Below are 16,741 nucleotides of genomic sequence, written 5' to 3' on the forward strand. Positions count from 1 at the left end.
TTTATTTGTAATTATGGTGAAAATGTGGTCAAATTTAGGGATAAATAAAACTGGTACAACTAGGATCTTATATGCCATTTTTTTTTCATATTTTTAAATATAGCAACATTGTGCTGTTATATGCTAATATATTTAATACAATTTTAAAAAAATATTAAAAATTGGTTATTCTATGCTAAATGTGTTGGGTTGTTTTTGAAATACACTTTAAATATGTCTTACAGATAAATCCAGAGGACTTATATCATTGATATATAATCGCTATATTCCCCAGCAAACATTTGCTCTGTATTAAAACATTACGGCATTGTAAACATACCAGTATGACTTTGTAAAGATACTTTGAATCAATGTGTTTTGTGAAAAGTGCTATACAAATAAATATAGACTTGACTTGACACTCAACACTCCATAATATAATCAACACAGTCTCTAGAAGAAGCTATCCATATTATCCTCCATAACATGATTATTCGTTTCAGTCAAAGCTCAAGAAGATGAAGCTGACTGGTACAGGAGGAAATGAATAAAAACCTCTTGACTCTTGAGTGCAGCTCATATGCAGTCATATCACACCTCTATGATGTTTCATATAAGTGTACAGCATTAATGAAATGTCAAAGCTGCACTGCTGTATTGTGTTCGAAGGTGAATGTGCTCAGGATGTGGCAGGAATCAAAGGGAAATTACGGATTAAGGATTAAGGACTCTCTTTTCTGGCCTGCCCTTGGAACCCAATGTGATTGTTCCTCCCTGCTGGGTTTTAAATAGAGCTAGCAAAGTTCGCTTCCGCTCCATCTCTCACATCTCACCTACACCTTGCTTAGTATTCAACACCCTCAGCCTACACCACATAGCCCTGTGTGTGTTTCTGTGCATGAGAGAGAGTGTGCACACATATTGAGAAGTGAAATCAAAGTGCTGACTAATCACCAGCTCTCCGTCAAATATGTTTGCCCTCACAGAAAACCATTTACTCTATATGGCACCTTTCCTCTTTGCTTTGAACCCTCCCAGCTTCCTTTATCTCTCCTTCATTCATCCAAACCCACACTCGATCTTTCACCTTCATGCATGGCGCACAGAGAGAGCGGACAGAGCGCTCTATGTGCTCCTCTGGCAAATTGAGCCTGACTGTTGTCCCCACCCTGCATTTGGAGTGGGAAGTTGATGGAAAGCTTTGATAGAATACACACGGACTGTCAAACGGCGCTCCCCTTACTGCTTCAGTCACCCATGAGGAGGAATTTCTTTTCCAATGACAGATCAAGGGTATAATTCCACAGAGGTGGGTAACAAGAGCTCTTATCAATGTGAAAGGAGCCATTCATGTACATCAACCTGGGTCTGCTGTCACCCAACACCTAGAGCTACAGTCTAATGAGAAAGCATGTATTGTCCCTGAAATCTAAAAAGCCCAAAATGCATGCATCAAGTTGTCTAAATACTAAGAAAGGGTCATAATGGTTGACTAGTGAAGTTGACTGGTTTATCCTGGTATATATACACACATTTTAATATTCATATTATTAAGAATATTGAAATCAATAAATATTTATTGATATTAATAATTATTTAAATTTAAATCAAATCAAAACATTTGTAAACATTCATGTGCTTTGCTAAATACTTGCATACGTAATACTTGCATGTTCAAATTCATCCGTATAAATGCATTCAGACCTGTGTATTTGGGCAATGTGTTTCACCATGAGCGTTGTGTCTTCAAGACAGTGTGTCAGGTTAAAAATAAACGAAACCTTCATAACCCTGCAATCTGTTCCATTCTGTCGCTGTTTAGCTGTTTTTGAACCTAAAAGCACACCTTATGTCAGGGTCCCCTAAAAAGTGCATCTAATCAGGTCATCAATGAACCTGAAACCAGAATAAATATTCAAATCATCTTTAAGGCTAATTAATCGGACAAATCAGCAACCAGTCATTTTGAAAATAGGTCGTTTCCAACTTCCCAACCTATTGTCTGCATATGTCAGATGAATGAATGATGAAATAAATTAAGTCCTTAATTGTTAAAGGGGTCATAAACTGGGAAATCAAAAACGCCTTGATCTTTTGACATCTAGAAGGTGATTGTAATATAAAAACTTCCCAGAAGTTTCAGAACTCAAAACTTTCTCATAAGTCTAAAAACGGCTTATATTGAAGCTAATCTGCAAGACAACAGGTTGTGAAATGTGCCACTGACGTAATGATGTATTAGTGTGGCTAAACACCACCTCTGCAGAAGAAGATTAATGCCTGCTTCCACAGCACTGTCTGCTTAGCCCTGTCCAGTGATTCACGCATGTAGTGTAAATAACGAGAAAGGCAAACGCAGGTCTACGCAGAAATCAAATTATAAAGATGGCTCTGAAGACAACAAGACTCTGTGCAGTGCCAATTTGTGAAAAAACACAGTCTTTGCATTGGCTTCCTTCTGATCCCACCATTAGGAAAGAGTGGATGAACTTTATTTTTAATGAAGTTCCAGACCGCATCAGTTAACAACTTGGTCCTTTGTTTACTTTATTTTACCGTGGATTCGTTCACCAACAAGGCACAATTCAACGCTAGATTTTCAGAAAGCTTGAAACTAAAAGATGCTGTGCGGAATATATTATATCTGTTATTACAGATCGTTTGATATGTACCGAGTATTCATGCATTTTAAACCTAAATCACAGCAGCATCCATCTGTGAAGGCTGTAGGCTGTCAAACGTACACAAGTGTTAGCCAGTCATAGCAGTGGCGTTTACTTCCGAGTCTACAATCTGCCATGCCTATTCAAACAGAGCATTCGGTTTAAAAACATGACAGAAAATAGCCTATTACTTCTAAATTATGTTTTTTTTTTCATGTAAAAATCTTGATAACATTATAAGGGGACCTCAGAGAACAGTACAAAATAATAAAAAAGGCAGTTCATGACCCCATTAAAGCTGTTTGCTTCACAAAACATACAGAAGAGACATGGCACTCACAATTCTGTTTTGTAGCTGGAGCACCTCGCCAGAGGGATCTTCAGCACTTTGTCATTCAGGCCCACAAAAAGAGTCCTGTCGCCATGGAGAATCTGAAGGCTCAGGATTGGCTCCCGCAGACCAGGAGGGAAGAGTTGCATCTCCTCCAAGTAGCAACCTTGCAGGCTCTTATTAGTGGTTGCCAGGGCCTTAAGAATAGTTCCATACTCTGATAAGTCAGAACAGAAGGCAAAGCATAATTACACAAGGCTGCATAACTAATGCTAACTAATAATATTTATAGAAGGATTTGATGGTAAACTTTTTGCAGACGTGTGATTTAAAAGGTTTTTGTGCAAAAGAAAAATACAAAACTGAAGTGATTAAATTTGACTTCGACTAGTTACCTGTGCCTATGTACATGACATGGTGCAAAGTATCCTGCCCCTGTACAATGTCAACAACCAACTTAGAGAACCGCACGTCATCCTGCCAAACCAGCGGGTCCACAGAAATGGGCTGAACCACGTCATTCATGAGGTAGAGCCGCTGGGCGTCCTGCAGACTGCGTTCAGTCAGTCCTTCATTAGGCCCTTCTTCCTCTATGGTCCCACACTGGTAAGTGTCATTAGGGTTAGACTCATTAGTTAGAGTAGAGGTCAAGCAGGGCAGTGCAAATTTAACTCACAAAAAATCTTTCAAACTTCTCACCATGTCATTTTATAGGAAAGCAGACAATAACTGTGAATTACAATGCATGCAGGTACACGCAGCTGGTATTGAGCAATTACTCTCACAGTGCCAGGCTGATGGAATTTATCTATTTGCAGTTTGTTTCAGACACACACACACAGAGAACAAAATATAAAAGACATTCAGGGGGAATGACGCACCTGGAAGTTAGGGATGGGGTTCGGGGTTGGCAGCCACGTGGAGCGAGGGTTCTCCTGGGAGCGGAAGGGCCCGTTAAAAGCCTGTGTGACTGCGCTGAGGTTGTACGCGCAAACTGCAGAGGCAGCGATGCTGTTCCTGGATCACAAGAAAGAAAGATTATTACAATTTAGTACTATAAAAACATGCAATATGATATTATATATAATATAAATAGATATACTGTATAAATACTGGTGATCTTGTTTCAGGTAAATATGTGTGTGTGTGTATGGTCTTTTGTATATTTGATATAAATGGTATATAATACAATATTAAAGATATTCACAATGTTTAGTCATTGGTTCTTTAATTCTGGATCTGCAGATAAATACCATTTAACTTAAAACCCATTACAGTGAGAATATTATACTTTTATGTAATATATAGTAGAATACACTATATATGAATACGTTACTTTATATTATTTTAAAATTGTAAAATATATAATTTATTTTAAAATATATTATTTTAAACTTTAATAAAATGTTTATAGAAATTATAAATACTAGTTATTATTTATTTTATAAATAGTTTTTTTGTTCTATAATCTAACATTTATTTTGTCAAAAAGCAAATATGAAACAATTAAAAATCAGTTCTGAATAATGGTTACCAACAACAACAACAAAAAAAAGTATCATACCATCATAAAAATAATTGTTTATCTCTAAAATAAAATGATGGCATGTATTTTCCAACACACAGCATCAAGTTGTTAGACCATTACACTTCATGGCCTCAAGGTTGCACAGTAATACAAATATATATTCTTGAGACAAACATAAAAGTTCATAATCGGTTCAGCCAGGCAGATCTTGTCAGTTTCTTCTGGCATGAAACATTCTCAAATGCATCGTGACTTAATTAACTCCATTGATTTGAGAGACAGGTGGCCCAGAGCTGTCAGGAGCAGAGATGAGCTCTGCAGCGAATGGATTGGGTGGTTATTCTTGTTACCAGACTCACACTGAATTTTGTACAGATGACAGTGCAGTTTCAGAAGCTGTTGAAGTGACAAAGAAAAAACAGTTTTGTCTTGTTACCCTGAGAAATGTCCCCTGAGCTTTCAGTATGCCCAGAGTTTAGAGGGATGCCAGTAGCCCTTAGGGACCAGAGCTATTATAGTCACAGCAGGTCACTATGAAAGGTTACAGTAGATTATATAGATATATAGATGTTACAGGTTACACTCATGCAAAAAAAAAAAAGCATGGGATCAGTAGAGGTCAACTAAGAGGATCACTGAAAATAGGAAGTTATTCTTGTTTTCAGATTCATTGTTGTGTGCTTTTGAGACCGCACATAAATGAACAGCAATAATTGTGGTGGTAACACTGAAGCCACAGACAGCTGGGCCCACGAGCAGAGCTCCAGGAGGGGGACTCGGCCTGCCAGACGCTGGTGTCTGGCTCGGGCTCTTGTTATGTGGCCTGGTGAGGCATGGACTTGAAGAAGATTCAAGCCTGGTTCTGCAGCTCAACCCTGGGGACTACATATGAGGGGTTTGACATAGAAAGTTAGCATGGTCAAATGAGAGGCTCTTGGCAGTGCAGCTCAAAAAGCTGATGCGCAGATGAAACATGGGCTATAAACCGGTCAGCCCAAGGATGCGAGGACAGAGCAGGCTCTGACAGGACATCCAATTATCTCAAGCTATTTCTTCTTTCACTCTACCATTCAAAAGCAAGACTGAAACTTTATGAGAAATTACAAGAGTTTGTTTTTTGAGATTTTACCTCTATTGAGATAGGAAAGCACTTGTGAGCTGCTTCCCTGCTGACTGCCTATATAGGCAGCATATTCTGCATTCTACAGTACATTCTACAACCAGAATAACTTCATTAAAATTTCAGGACTCAAACCGGCTAGTTGTCTTCCACATCATATAGTGCAATCGTCCAAGGATCCAGCTGCTTACTCTTTCTTATTCAGTCACAGTAAGACTAGTCCACACCAAGGACGATAACTGTAAGAATAACAATAAAGTTTTAATAATCACTCTTTTCCTTTAGAATAGAGATAACTACACCTGTCATTTTAATTTAAATTACAATTCAGCTTCTTTTGGGATGTGACCAATTCAGTTCAAATTCATACTAAAATCCATAATTGAAGCTTCAGTTCTGAATTTTGTGAAACACTTATGACTTTGGTAAGGTGGACATTAGTCATAGTCACATTATGAGAAAAATATTTTTCTCCAATACACGTTGGCCACAATTATTAGCACCCCTAGAAATTCTTATAAATAAAATATCTATGAAGCATATACCCATTCATATTCACTTTTTTTTAGCATACCAAGGTGACTATGACCATAAAATTGTCCAGCCATGACTCCCTGGGGTATACATTTCTTTTTGTAGGAGTATAAAAAGGAGGGACGCAAAGGCCAACTTTCCTTAATCATCTATAGCAATAAGTAAAACAAAAGAATATAGTTCTATTTACTGTAGATGTGCAGCAGAAGATTGTTGAGCTTCACAAAATGTAATTTTATTCGCTAAAGTATTGAAAATTCCCATTTCCATCATCAGGGCAATAATGAAGTAAATATCACAGTTGGAAAACTGCAGAAATTAGTGAAATCAGTGTTAAAATAAATAATAAAATAAAATAAAACTAAATTCTGTATGGAAGAGTTAGAGTTTTGTGATTTATTACAGCAAATGCAGTGTATGCATGTTTGAGCAAGGTTTATAATATACATACATAAAAATGTGTAAATGCATTATCTGGTCAAATGATGCATACCTCAGCTCAGTCACGGTGGCATTTAATGCATTTATGCTTGTGCAGATGTGACTTTCAGACAGATGATGATGCAGTTTTAAAGGCTGTTGAGGTGTGTTAAAGTAAAGTACAGAGTTTGGTCCTATAACCCTTTGGAAAGTCACCTACTTTAGCAAATCCCATGACACGCTCAGTATAACACGCAACATATGGGAATGAAGTCTTCTCACTGTGAGAGCAGATGACTTCGGAGCTTTCCAAGCGACACGTACAGTAGATCACATGCTTATTTAGATGAAGTCATGTTGAGTTATGACAGAATACACAATGTCAAAAAGCACAGGGTCTTTTAAGGTCATCTGAGAGGTCTATAAAGTTGATTTAGACATAAAGTAGGACAGCACTCAAGGGGAAAAAGGGGAGAAAAAAAGAAAATACATTACTTCAGTGTTTCAACTTCAGTGAATACCTGCATCGCAGCAAAAAAGACAAAGAGCCAACTCAGCAACCTTCCACAGCTAGGACTGAGGCAAGATTATTAATAAATATTTTTACAGCATAACAATATCTGCCCTTGTGAAAAAACATGCACTCAAGCATTTGTTTAAAAAGAGTACTAATTATCAAAATCATATCATAGTCTGCGTGTACGTAATTTATTATTTTTGAACAATACAAAGCAACTTTTTTGCCAATATTGCAAATTTAGTAAGTGTTAAAAAACTTCTGGAAACTTCTTCAGCATATTCTATAGCACTTTTACATTTAAATGCAATAAATATTTATATTAAATATTATTATTAAATATTTATATTATGTTAAATATTTAAGTGTATGTATATTATACAAAATTTATATTAAAGTATGCTGTTTGGTGTACCGATTTTACAATGCTGTAGTATAACAGACTGATGAAAAACAACAGAAAGCAGAAACCATTAATACCATCACTTCCATACATCAACATGAAAGATTCCTGCTATGGGGTACAAAAAACTCATTTCAAGGTGGATTTTGTCATGCTGTATCACAGCGAGCGAAGAGATGAACTTGGCTGTTATTCTGTATTTGTTGTAATTCAGGCATGAAAGTGTGTGCATTCATGATAGATGTATTCATTCACACCCACAGGTCTGTTTTCCAGAGGGGTTGTCTGTCATCATATTACCTGCCAAAAGGTCTGTTCCACCCAGTTAACTTGCAGGTGATTGACAAGATTGCCATTCCTTCAAAAGGTTAATTAAAAAGGTAGAAAATAAAAAAGAAACCACATCAAAATAAGTTGAAATGTGTTAAAACATTTCCTTCTTCATCATACCAAAATGTATGAAAACTGCGTACGCTGTTCTGTGTCAGCCGCACTGCATGGATGCGCTGTTTTCGCTCAAATCAAATCGTAAATACATGTAGAAAACGTATCCTTGTGTCACAGCTGATACAGAATAGCGTACGCTGTTTGCGTCCAGCGGATATTCTCCAAAATGGCGCTACGGTGATTGCAGAGAGACACAGAGGAGACAAATTGTTGATTGAAGTCGTTATTTTTTGTTTTCTTTGCATACAAAAAGTATTCTCGTCGCTTCATAACGTTATGGTTGAACTACTGATGGCAGATGGACTATTCTGACAATGCTTTTCATACACTTCTCAACCTATACAACATAAACAACCCTCCAGTCAATCATACAAAAACAAACCTCCCGGTTTTCATCCAAAATATTTTAAATTGTGTTCCGAAGACAAACAAAGCTTTTACGGGTTTGGAACAACATGTAAGTGATTAATGATAAGATTTTCATTTTGGGGTGGAGTATCCTTTTAAATAAGATAAAAAAGACTCCAGAGTGATAAGTGAAACATGAAACTAGCAAACGATTTGACCACCAAATGCAGTGACTGACCAATCAGAATCAAGAGAGCCATGTAGTAAGTTTTATAAAAGCAATAAAAGAAAGAAAAAGTGATTTTAGCCATTGCAGAAAACCAATTTACAAAAATGAGGTAAAATCTCTGCAAAGTGCAACCTCTCATGACTTATTGCTTTTATAAAATACAGAAACAGCAATTTAATGAAACATTCCAATGTTCAAGTTACATTTATATATAATAATAATAATAATCATAAAACAGCCAAGGAGCCCATGCCAAACACTGAAAAGATTATATATCCATGTATCCAACACAGAAAGGAAAAGAAAAGGTCTGTATGTAATATCCTTAAAAAATAAAATAAAAATAAAATAAAATCATCCAATACTTAAGTTGCTTTTTACAATACATCTAATATAGCTGATACTGTCTGTAAGCTCAGTATGATGAAATATACTGCTTTAACACCTTAAGCTCAATGAAAGTATGCACTCATGCTGCCAATACCTCGGGACAAACTACTACCAACACTTTCAGGCATTTTTGATTGCTCTCTTGCGTTCTCTCACTCTGCTCCTCCCATGCCCACCCTCCCTGTTTTGGAGCCCCAAACCCCGGGGAGTATTGCTTAAGGTGTTCAATATACCACAGACAGATGGAGACTCTGTTGTTCTGATTGCATTACCATATTCCGTTCCTACTGGGGCAGTGAGTGAAAGGGGACAGGAAAAGATGCAAAAAAGAAACAGAGATAAAATGAGTGAGAACGAGAGAGAGATGGGGGAAATATGGGGAAAGAGAGCAAGAGAAGGTGAGTATTCAGATTTATATACTGCCATACTACTTGCTATTTGAAATGTTGTTTGTAGTATGCATACTGTCAAGTAGTGATAAAAAGTGATAGATAAAAAATGTTGGGCCACCACTAGTGGACATACTGCATATTTTCTGGAATATCTAAAAAAAAACAACAACGTTGCTTTCCATTTATTTAATCAAATGTAATGCATAAGTGATTCATCCTATAGGACAGAATCTCAAGAGGTGTTGCACTACCAAGTTGAGTAGAAGTGATTTTGTTGCATACTGCATGATGAATCAACTGCTACATGAAATAATATGCAGTAAACAGCAGGTAGTATATATACCAAGAAGCACTTGGTGATGGTCAGGAAGAATGAAGATTTCATTAAAAAGATCTATTAAGAAAATGCTGTGACAGCTGCTGCTGGCGTCATTATTAGCTGTTAATTCTTTGTTATTAAATTCATATTCTTAGCAAATACTTTGTTAGCAAAGTGACTTATAATTAAGGGCAAAAATATACTTGTTAATCTAGTGCTAATTTATTTTCTTTTTCTAAGTTTTAACAGAGGTGGATGTGATGCAGCATATTCCTGTACTACTCTCTAAGGCCTTCTCCATTTCTTGAAAAGACAGAAACAGGCTTAGGGCCAGTTTTACTAACAGCTTGCCAGCGCTAACCATCTTTTGCCATTAAAATAGTACTGTCAGGATTTACTAAAAACACAGTGATGAACATCTCAGCTTACGTATGTAACCATGGTTCCTCGAGGGAACGAGACGCTACGTTGTAAAACGATTTGGTAACGCCTTCAGCGTGACTGGCTCTAAATCATGTGTGTAATCAGACTAATGGATGGGCGAGACGTCATAGGCGGGTGACGTCAGAGACCAGGAAGCATAAAAGCACGTGCGGTGAAACTGGCATTAGCCTCTAGGAATGAAGCAAGCGCTGGCAGAGATGCCAGAAGTGTAGCCCTGCAACGCAGCTTCTCGTTCCCTCGAGGAACCATGGTTGCATACGTAACCTAAGACGTTTCTCTTCAGAAACTCGAGCTGTGTCGTAAAACGCTTTGGGAATGAGAATGCCCATGCTGCCAGACTTACAAATCTCTGCCTAGTGTGGGAAACTGCACAGCTAGGGCGAGAGAACAGAAGAGCCTAGAGTGGCTCTCATATCTAGTCCATAGAACCTGACAAAGGTTAAGGGCGTGGACAAACCTGCAGCATCACAGATGTCTCGCATAGAGTTACCAGCTAAGAAGGCCTTGGAGGCCGCCACACATCTGGTGGAGTGAGCCTTGATCCCCAGGGGAGAGGGGAGGCCAGAGGACTCATAAGCTATAGAAATGGCATCTATTATCCACCGAATGAGGGTCTGTTTAGTAGCAGGGAGACCTCTCTTAGGAAGACCACAGCAAAGGAATAACTGGTCCGCCCTTCTCCACAGGGCAGCTCTGTGGATGTATGTGTCCAATGCTCGCACTGGACTCATACAATTAAGCTTCTTCTGGTCTGGCTCCCTGAAGGGAGGAGGACTGAAGGCTTGGAGTATGACAGGCCGTGGTGTAGAAGGGGGGACCTTAGGAACATACCCCACTCGAGGGTAAAGAAACGCTTTGGCTAGACCGGGATAATAATGTAAAGGACAGGGCCACAGCTAGGGCCTGAAGGTCCCCAACTCTCTTAAGAGAAGATATCGCCAGCAGAAAAGCAGTCTTTATAGTGGGGTGGCGATCGGAGATCTCCTCAATAGGCTCGAAGGAAGGCCTACAGAGAGCTTCCAGCACCACAGCCAGGTCCCACATGGGCTCCGGGCGGAGGTGGACTATAGTCCCCTCCGCCTGTAAGAGGAGATCCCTCCTGATGGGAAACTCCCATGGAGAGCCGTCGAGGAGGGAAATCAGGTCCGAGAACCATACTCGGCCCGGGCAGAACGGGGCTACTAGCAGCAGCCGGACCCCGTCCTGGCGCAATCTCTCCAGAACTCTCTCCAGAAAAGCGTACAGACGAAGCCTCGGCCATGTCTGTACCATGGCATCCAGCCTCAGTGGAGCTGGATGAGTCAGATAGAACCAGAGGGGACAGTGCGATGTCTCCCGGGTCGCAAACAGGTCCACCTGAGCCTGGCCAAAAACTCTCCAAATCTGCTTCACCACCTTGGTGTGAAGCCGCCATTCCCCGGGCCTCGGCCCCTGCCTCGACAGGATGTCTTCTCCCATATTGAGATGCCCAGGAATGTGAACTGCTCTCAGCGAAAGGAGTTCGTCCTGGGACCACACAAGGATCTGGTACGCTAGTTTGTACAAACGGCGTGAGCACAGACCTCCTTGGTGGTTGATGTAAGAGACCACCACTGTGTTGTCGGTGCGCACCAACACATGGTGATCTCTTAGGTCTGGGAGAAAGTAATGTAGTGCTCGAAGCACAGCCAGCATCTCCAGGCAGTTGATATGCCATGTCAGATGGCGACCACTCCACAGACTGTGGGCAGGGTGGCCACTCATGACCGCACCCCAGCCGGTGAGGGACACGTCCATCGCTAGCGTTACGCAGTGACAAGGAGCTCCCAGCGGGGGGGCCCTGAGACAAGAACCAAGGCAGAAGGAGAACCCCTTGGTCTTGAGCCACCACTGTAGGGGTCTCATGTACAACAGGCCAAGAGGTATCACGTTGGACGCAGCTGTCATCAGACCCAGCAGTCTTTGAAACTGCTTGACAGTGAGTGACTGGCCTTCTCTCACTCTCGCGACTGCGGCGAGGATCGACTCGATCTGAGCAGGTGAAATTCGTGCCTGCATCATGGTCGAATCCCACACAACGCCTAGATAAGTGGTCCTCTGTAATGGAGAAAGCACACTTTTCTTGGCGTTTAGTCTTAACCCCAGCTCTTTCATATAGGTGAGAATGACATCTCGATGTTGAACCACCATCTGCTCTGATTGAGCTAAAATCAACCAATCGATATAGTTCAGTATACGGATGCCCTGGAGTCGTAGTGGAGCCAGAGCTGCATCCACACACTTCGTGAAAGTGCAAGGTGAGAGTGCAAGGCTGAAGGGAAGAACCCGATATTGGTATGCTTTGCCCCCAAAAGCGAACCTCAGGAACTTCCTGTGAGTGGGAAGGATGGAGGATTGCACTAATTTTCCCTATTTATTAAAACTGACCCATAACCTGTTAACTTAAGGCTCAATTCAAATTGTTCATCTTGACAAAAAATTTTCACATCTATTTGGGTTTGCAAAACATGGTTTTCCTACACATTCACATGTATATATATGAACATAATATTTCCATCAAAATATAAGTTTACAATTTTTACACCATTATAAGCAGTGCTTGATTTGCAAATCAGAAGGTGCCAGGGCATAGCTGCTGTTTAGGTCCCAGAACGTGCATATAACATGTGTATATATATTGCAGACATTGTGTTTGATGACTTGTCTTACACGTTGGTGGTGAAGATGCCATAGATGAGATCCTGTTCGGGCAGGTAGAAGGTGCTCTGTAGTTCATTGTAGTAGAATGGGATCTCTCCCGACCGCGAGCAGTTGAGTCGGGCCTTTGTGAAGGTGGTCCACGTGTCTTCCAGCAAGAAGCGGCCTCCTATGTCGTTCTTACACACCCGCGCCACCCGCGAGTACACCGTCTTACCGCAGTCGTGTTCCACTGCATTTTCCCTCAAGAAGAAGAAGGTGAAAAGACCGACGTCGTAAGCCGAGATGAAGTGAGGCTCTAAAGGAGAAGGAAAAAAAGCTTGGCTAAGCACCTTACAGGCAGAACAAGCATTTCAAATGGCTACGTCTACAGCAGAACTCTCAGTAATGCAGCATAAAGTGGTTTAAACGCCAAAACAAAGACTTACTTACATAGAAAACTGGCCTTAATACCTGTTCCACTCTTTTTTAATATCCACTTATGCCTTCCCTAGGACTGGAGCAGAAATCTGTGTGCATTTGACATGCAAAAATTATTCAGAATACAAAAAGCTGTCCCGTTGGTCCAGGTGGCACTGGTCTGGATTGCATTAGCCAGAGTTAATATCGCACACTCTGAATAATGTCTCACCCCCAAGGCCTGTTTATTCCCCAGCCCATCCAGTAATGCATGCCACAGATATTCACCTGTAAATAGGCATGACTATAATCACTGCTGGGACCATCGCAGCAGTTTACGAGAATGAGATTACTGTTATGCTGTGAAGCCCAGGAGAGGCATCAATAGCCATAACTGCTTTTGATTCAATTTTAAACACAATAAATACCAAATCTTAGAGGACACAGACTCAGAAACAGCCCAGAGAAGTATTTGCATACGATACTGCAAACGATACTGCTCTAGCTGCAAAAACTAACTGCAACAGGATTACATAATCAAAACTGGACTGGAACTTTGTGCATTGTGTGTGCGTTGGTCCAAAAATCACAATAAGACAACATCAGCATAGCCCATATGAATTTGTGCTATATTCAGTGCTTTCATCTGCAGAGAAAAGCTTTTTAGTGAGAAACAGGCAGAACAGTATTTATTCTTCACTGACAAAAACACTAAATTATACTTTATTTCAGGCTCATATCATGCTTTTTTGCGGGCAATGTAAATACTCTGGTATATTCATTTGTACCATGGTCTATATATAAAATACAATGGTATTAATGCTTGATCAAATCTCTGTACCATGGTGAGTAAATGAAAGAAATTAATTTGGGTTATCAATAAAAGTACCATGGCATTACCATGTTTTTTTTTTTTGTTTGTTTTTTTTGTTTTTTTACCGTATCAAGGTAAAGACAGGGTTTAGATGTACTAAGGCTAAGGCGGTATCATGGTTTTTGGACACATATTTAAAGTACACTGAGGCACCATGTAAGTACAGTGGTATACGAAAGTGTACCAATTTACACTACTGTGTAAGGTTGGAGTCAACAATAGTTTAAATCATTTTTATTATTTTATTTTATTTCATTTTATTTTATTTTAAAGGGATTCATATTAAAGTGATATCAAAGACTTTTTCAATTATTGCAAATAAATGCCGTTTCTTTGAATTTTCTATTCATCAAAGAATGAATAGCAGCACAACTGTTTTCAACATTGATAATAAGAAGAAATGTTTCTTAAGTACCAAATCAGTATATTGGAATGACTATTACTGTTTTACTGTATGATCAATAAAATAAATGCAGCCTTAGAAAGTATGACATGAAATTTTTACTGACCCCAAACTTTTGAACAGTACTTTATATAATACCATGGTATTAATTAACATACAATTCCATCCCTGTATTTTAAACGTGAATAAATGATGACTGATGATTAATTTTCACTAACAAGAAGTACCAAAAAATATTATGGCATTATTATATTTTGGATATGAAATCATGCTAATGGTACATCTTTTTGGACCATTTAGAGTAGTCTTATGCTTATTTGGTTGGCATTTTAAGTATCTGGTACCAGGAAAATACACTAGTACATGAATATTTATCATAGAATCCAGTACAGAAGTTATATGTCAACACCTCACTGTACCATGGTACATTTTGTAAGCAGTGAACCTTAAAAAAGATCCAATTCTCTCTCCAGATGCATTAACAGAGAATTGTTGTGCACAAAGAATTATTCTGCTTTCAGTTTCAATGAGACATCATAACTACACTTTCATACAGATCAAGGTGAAGAAAGTGGTCAGAGAGGCACAGTGAATACCAATACAGATCCATTCAACATTAGAACAAATACTTCCCAGTGACTGCAGGAATTCATCAGGTTTTTTGCTAAGCCAAAAACAGGCAGGGTGTGAGTGTGCTGATTTGTGAGGGACTGAACATGACAAACTGTATTTTCCTTCTTCCATGCTGAACGTAAATACTGCCTCATTTCCACACCGCCACTCCATCAGGGGTCCCTGTATGTGTGTGTGTTTATCTGCGAGCCGCAGTCAGGGGAAAACACTAAGCTGAGAAGTGAATTACGAGTCCCAATAAGCACCAGAGGAGAGAGGCATGTGCTAATAGCCACGCTGCAGGCGATGATGATATTTCTCATTGAATCAGAGCTGTGCTAAAACAATATCACATCTCAGTTCGGGTATGACCCCACATGGGTTCAGTGTTAAAAAAAAAAAACATTCAGTCAGCACCTGGCACAACCAATATAATAACAGGCCAGTTGGATTCGATTGTAGACCCTTGAGGTTCATGCCTTCTTTACTGACCCCAAGTTCAGAAATAAGTTTTTAATTCACACTTCATCTCTATCGAGTCCACATCCCGCTAACACACGATTGAAAAGGCTTTTGGTTTTACTTTGGCTAAACTGGAAAAAGCTTTTTTTCAAGACAAATGGTGTTCAGTTGTGCAACTATTAGCAAACCATTAGATAATGTTACTACCCATTAGCCAAATAGCTACTTTAGCTACAAATAGAGCTTTTTCTTTCTTTTTTTCTTCTTTTTTTTTTTTTTGCTAACTCACAATTCATGTTTTACTTTCATGTTTTACTTTGGCTAAACTGTAAAAAGGCATATTTGAAGAGAAATGTTATTCAGTTGTGCAACTATTAGCAAACCACAAGATAATGTTACCCATTAGCCAAAAAGCTACTTTAGCTACAAATAGTGCTTTTTTTATGATTCAACTTATTCACAGTGGATAAAAGTATTTTTTTCATGTTGAACATTCTCTTTCACTTTGAGTTATGTCATATTATGGAAGTAAAATAGTAATTCAGACTAACTTTAAGCTTTCTTGTGCTGATTTTTATACAAATAGGTCAATATAAGTGTTACCGGAGGTAAATGCATAAGCTTCAATAATCTTGCTTCCCTCTTTTTGTCTTTCTCTCTCCTCAAGTGTGAACCTACAGTGGAACTACAGGCCGACTGAGTGATGTTAAGCGCTGCAGCTGCAATTTCACCCTCTCTCGGTCATGAGGAATAATTACACTGCTGGATGCCTGAACGTTCAATCCTAACTCTCCAACCCTTGTCTATGTCCTTCTCCTTTCACCTCAACTACCCTCTGACATCTCATCAGTGGAGCCTCACTGCATGACTTACAGCAGTGGCATCAGAACTTCCTGCTTATTCCATTTTGACTGGCGTTGGGTGAATTTTCTAAGGGAATAGGCACAGTGTCAGCAGCTGGGAGATTATTGACACCTTTTGACTTTGTGCAGGAAGTGTGCTGAGTTTCGTTTGTTTCTATCTTTGACTGGATCCTCCCTTGACAGGCCAGGGCTGCTCTAAAAAACTGCCTTTGACTCAAAAGATACAATTGTGAGAGTGCAGCTTTTCTTTTCTTACTTTTTGCTAGGTATCATATAGGAACTTGTCATACTGTATGCACTTCCAGTGGGTCAATCATGGAACAGGGTTATTTTCATTAACTAAAACTATAAAAAAAAAAAAACATTTAGATACATTAAATAAAAAACG

At 39.3% G+C, this 16,741-nt stretch overlaps 1 protein-coding gene across 2 annotated transcripts in view; it reads right to left on the reverse strand.

Annotated features, from left to right (window-relative positions):
- The window catches only part of LOC109059512 (semaphorin-5B-like), a 131,149-nt gene that overhangs the window by 32,199 nt on the left and 82,209 nt on the right, over positions 1 to 16,741 (reverse strand). For both annotated transcript variants that reach the window (XM_042731645.1, XM_042731643.1), the window contains exons 9-12: positions 12,753 to 13,038; positions 3,855 to 3,990; positions 3,369 to 3,576; positions 2,983 to 3,190 (exon numbers count right to left, since the gene is read on the reverse strand). In XM_042731645.1, the coding sequence (XP_042587579.1) occupies positions 2,983 to 3,190; positions 3,369 to 3,576; positions 3,855 to 3,990; positions 12,753 to 13,038 (838 nt within the window). The remainder of the gene's footprint in view (positions 1 to 2,982; positions 3,191 to 3,368; positions 3,577 to 3,854; positions 3,991 to 12,752; positions 13,039 to 16,741) is intronic.

Source organism: Cyprinus carpio, chromosome B9 (assembly GCF_018340385.1).
Source record: "Cyprinus carpio isolate SPL01 chromosome B9, ASM1834038v1, whole genome shotgun sequence".
Lineage (NCBI taxonomy): Eukaryota > Metazoa > Chordata > Actinopteri > Cypriniformes > Cyprinidae > Cyprinus > Cyprinus carpio.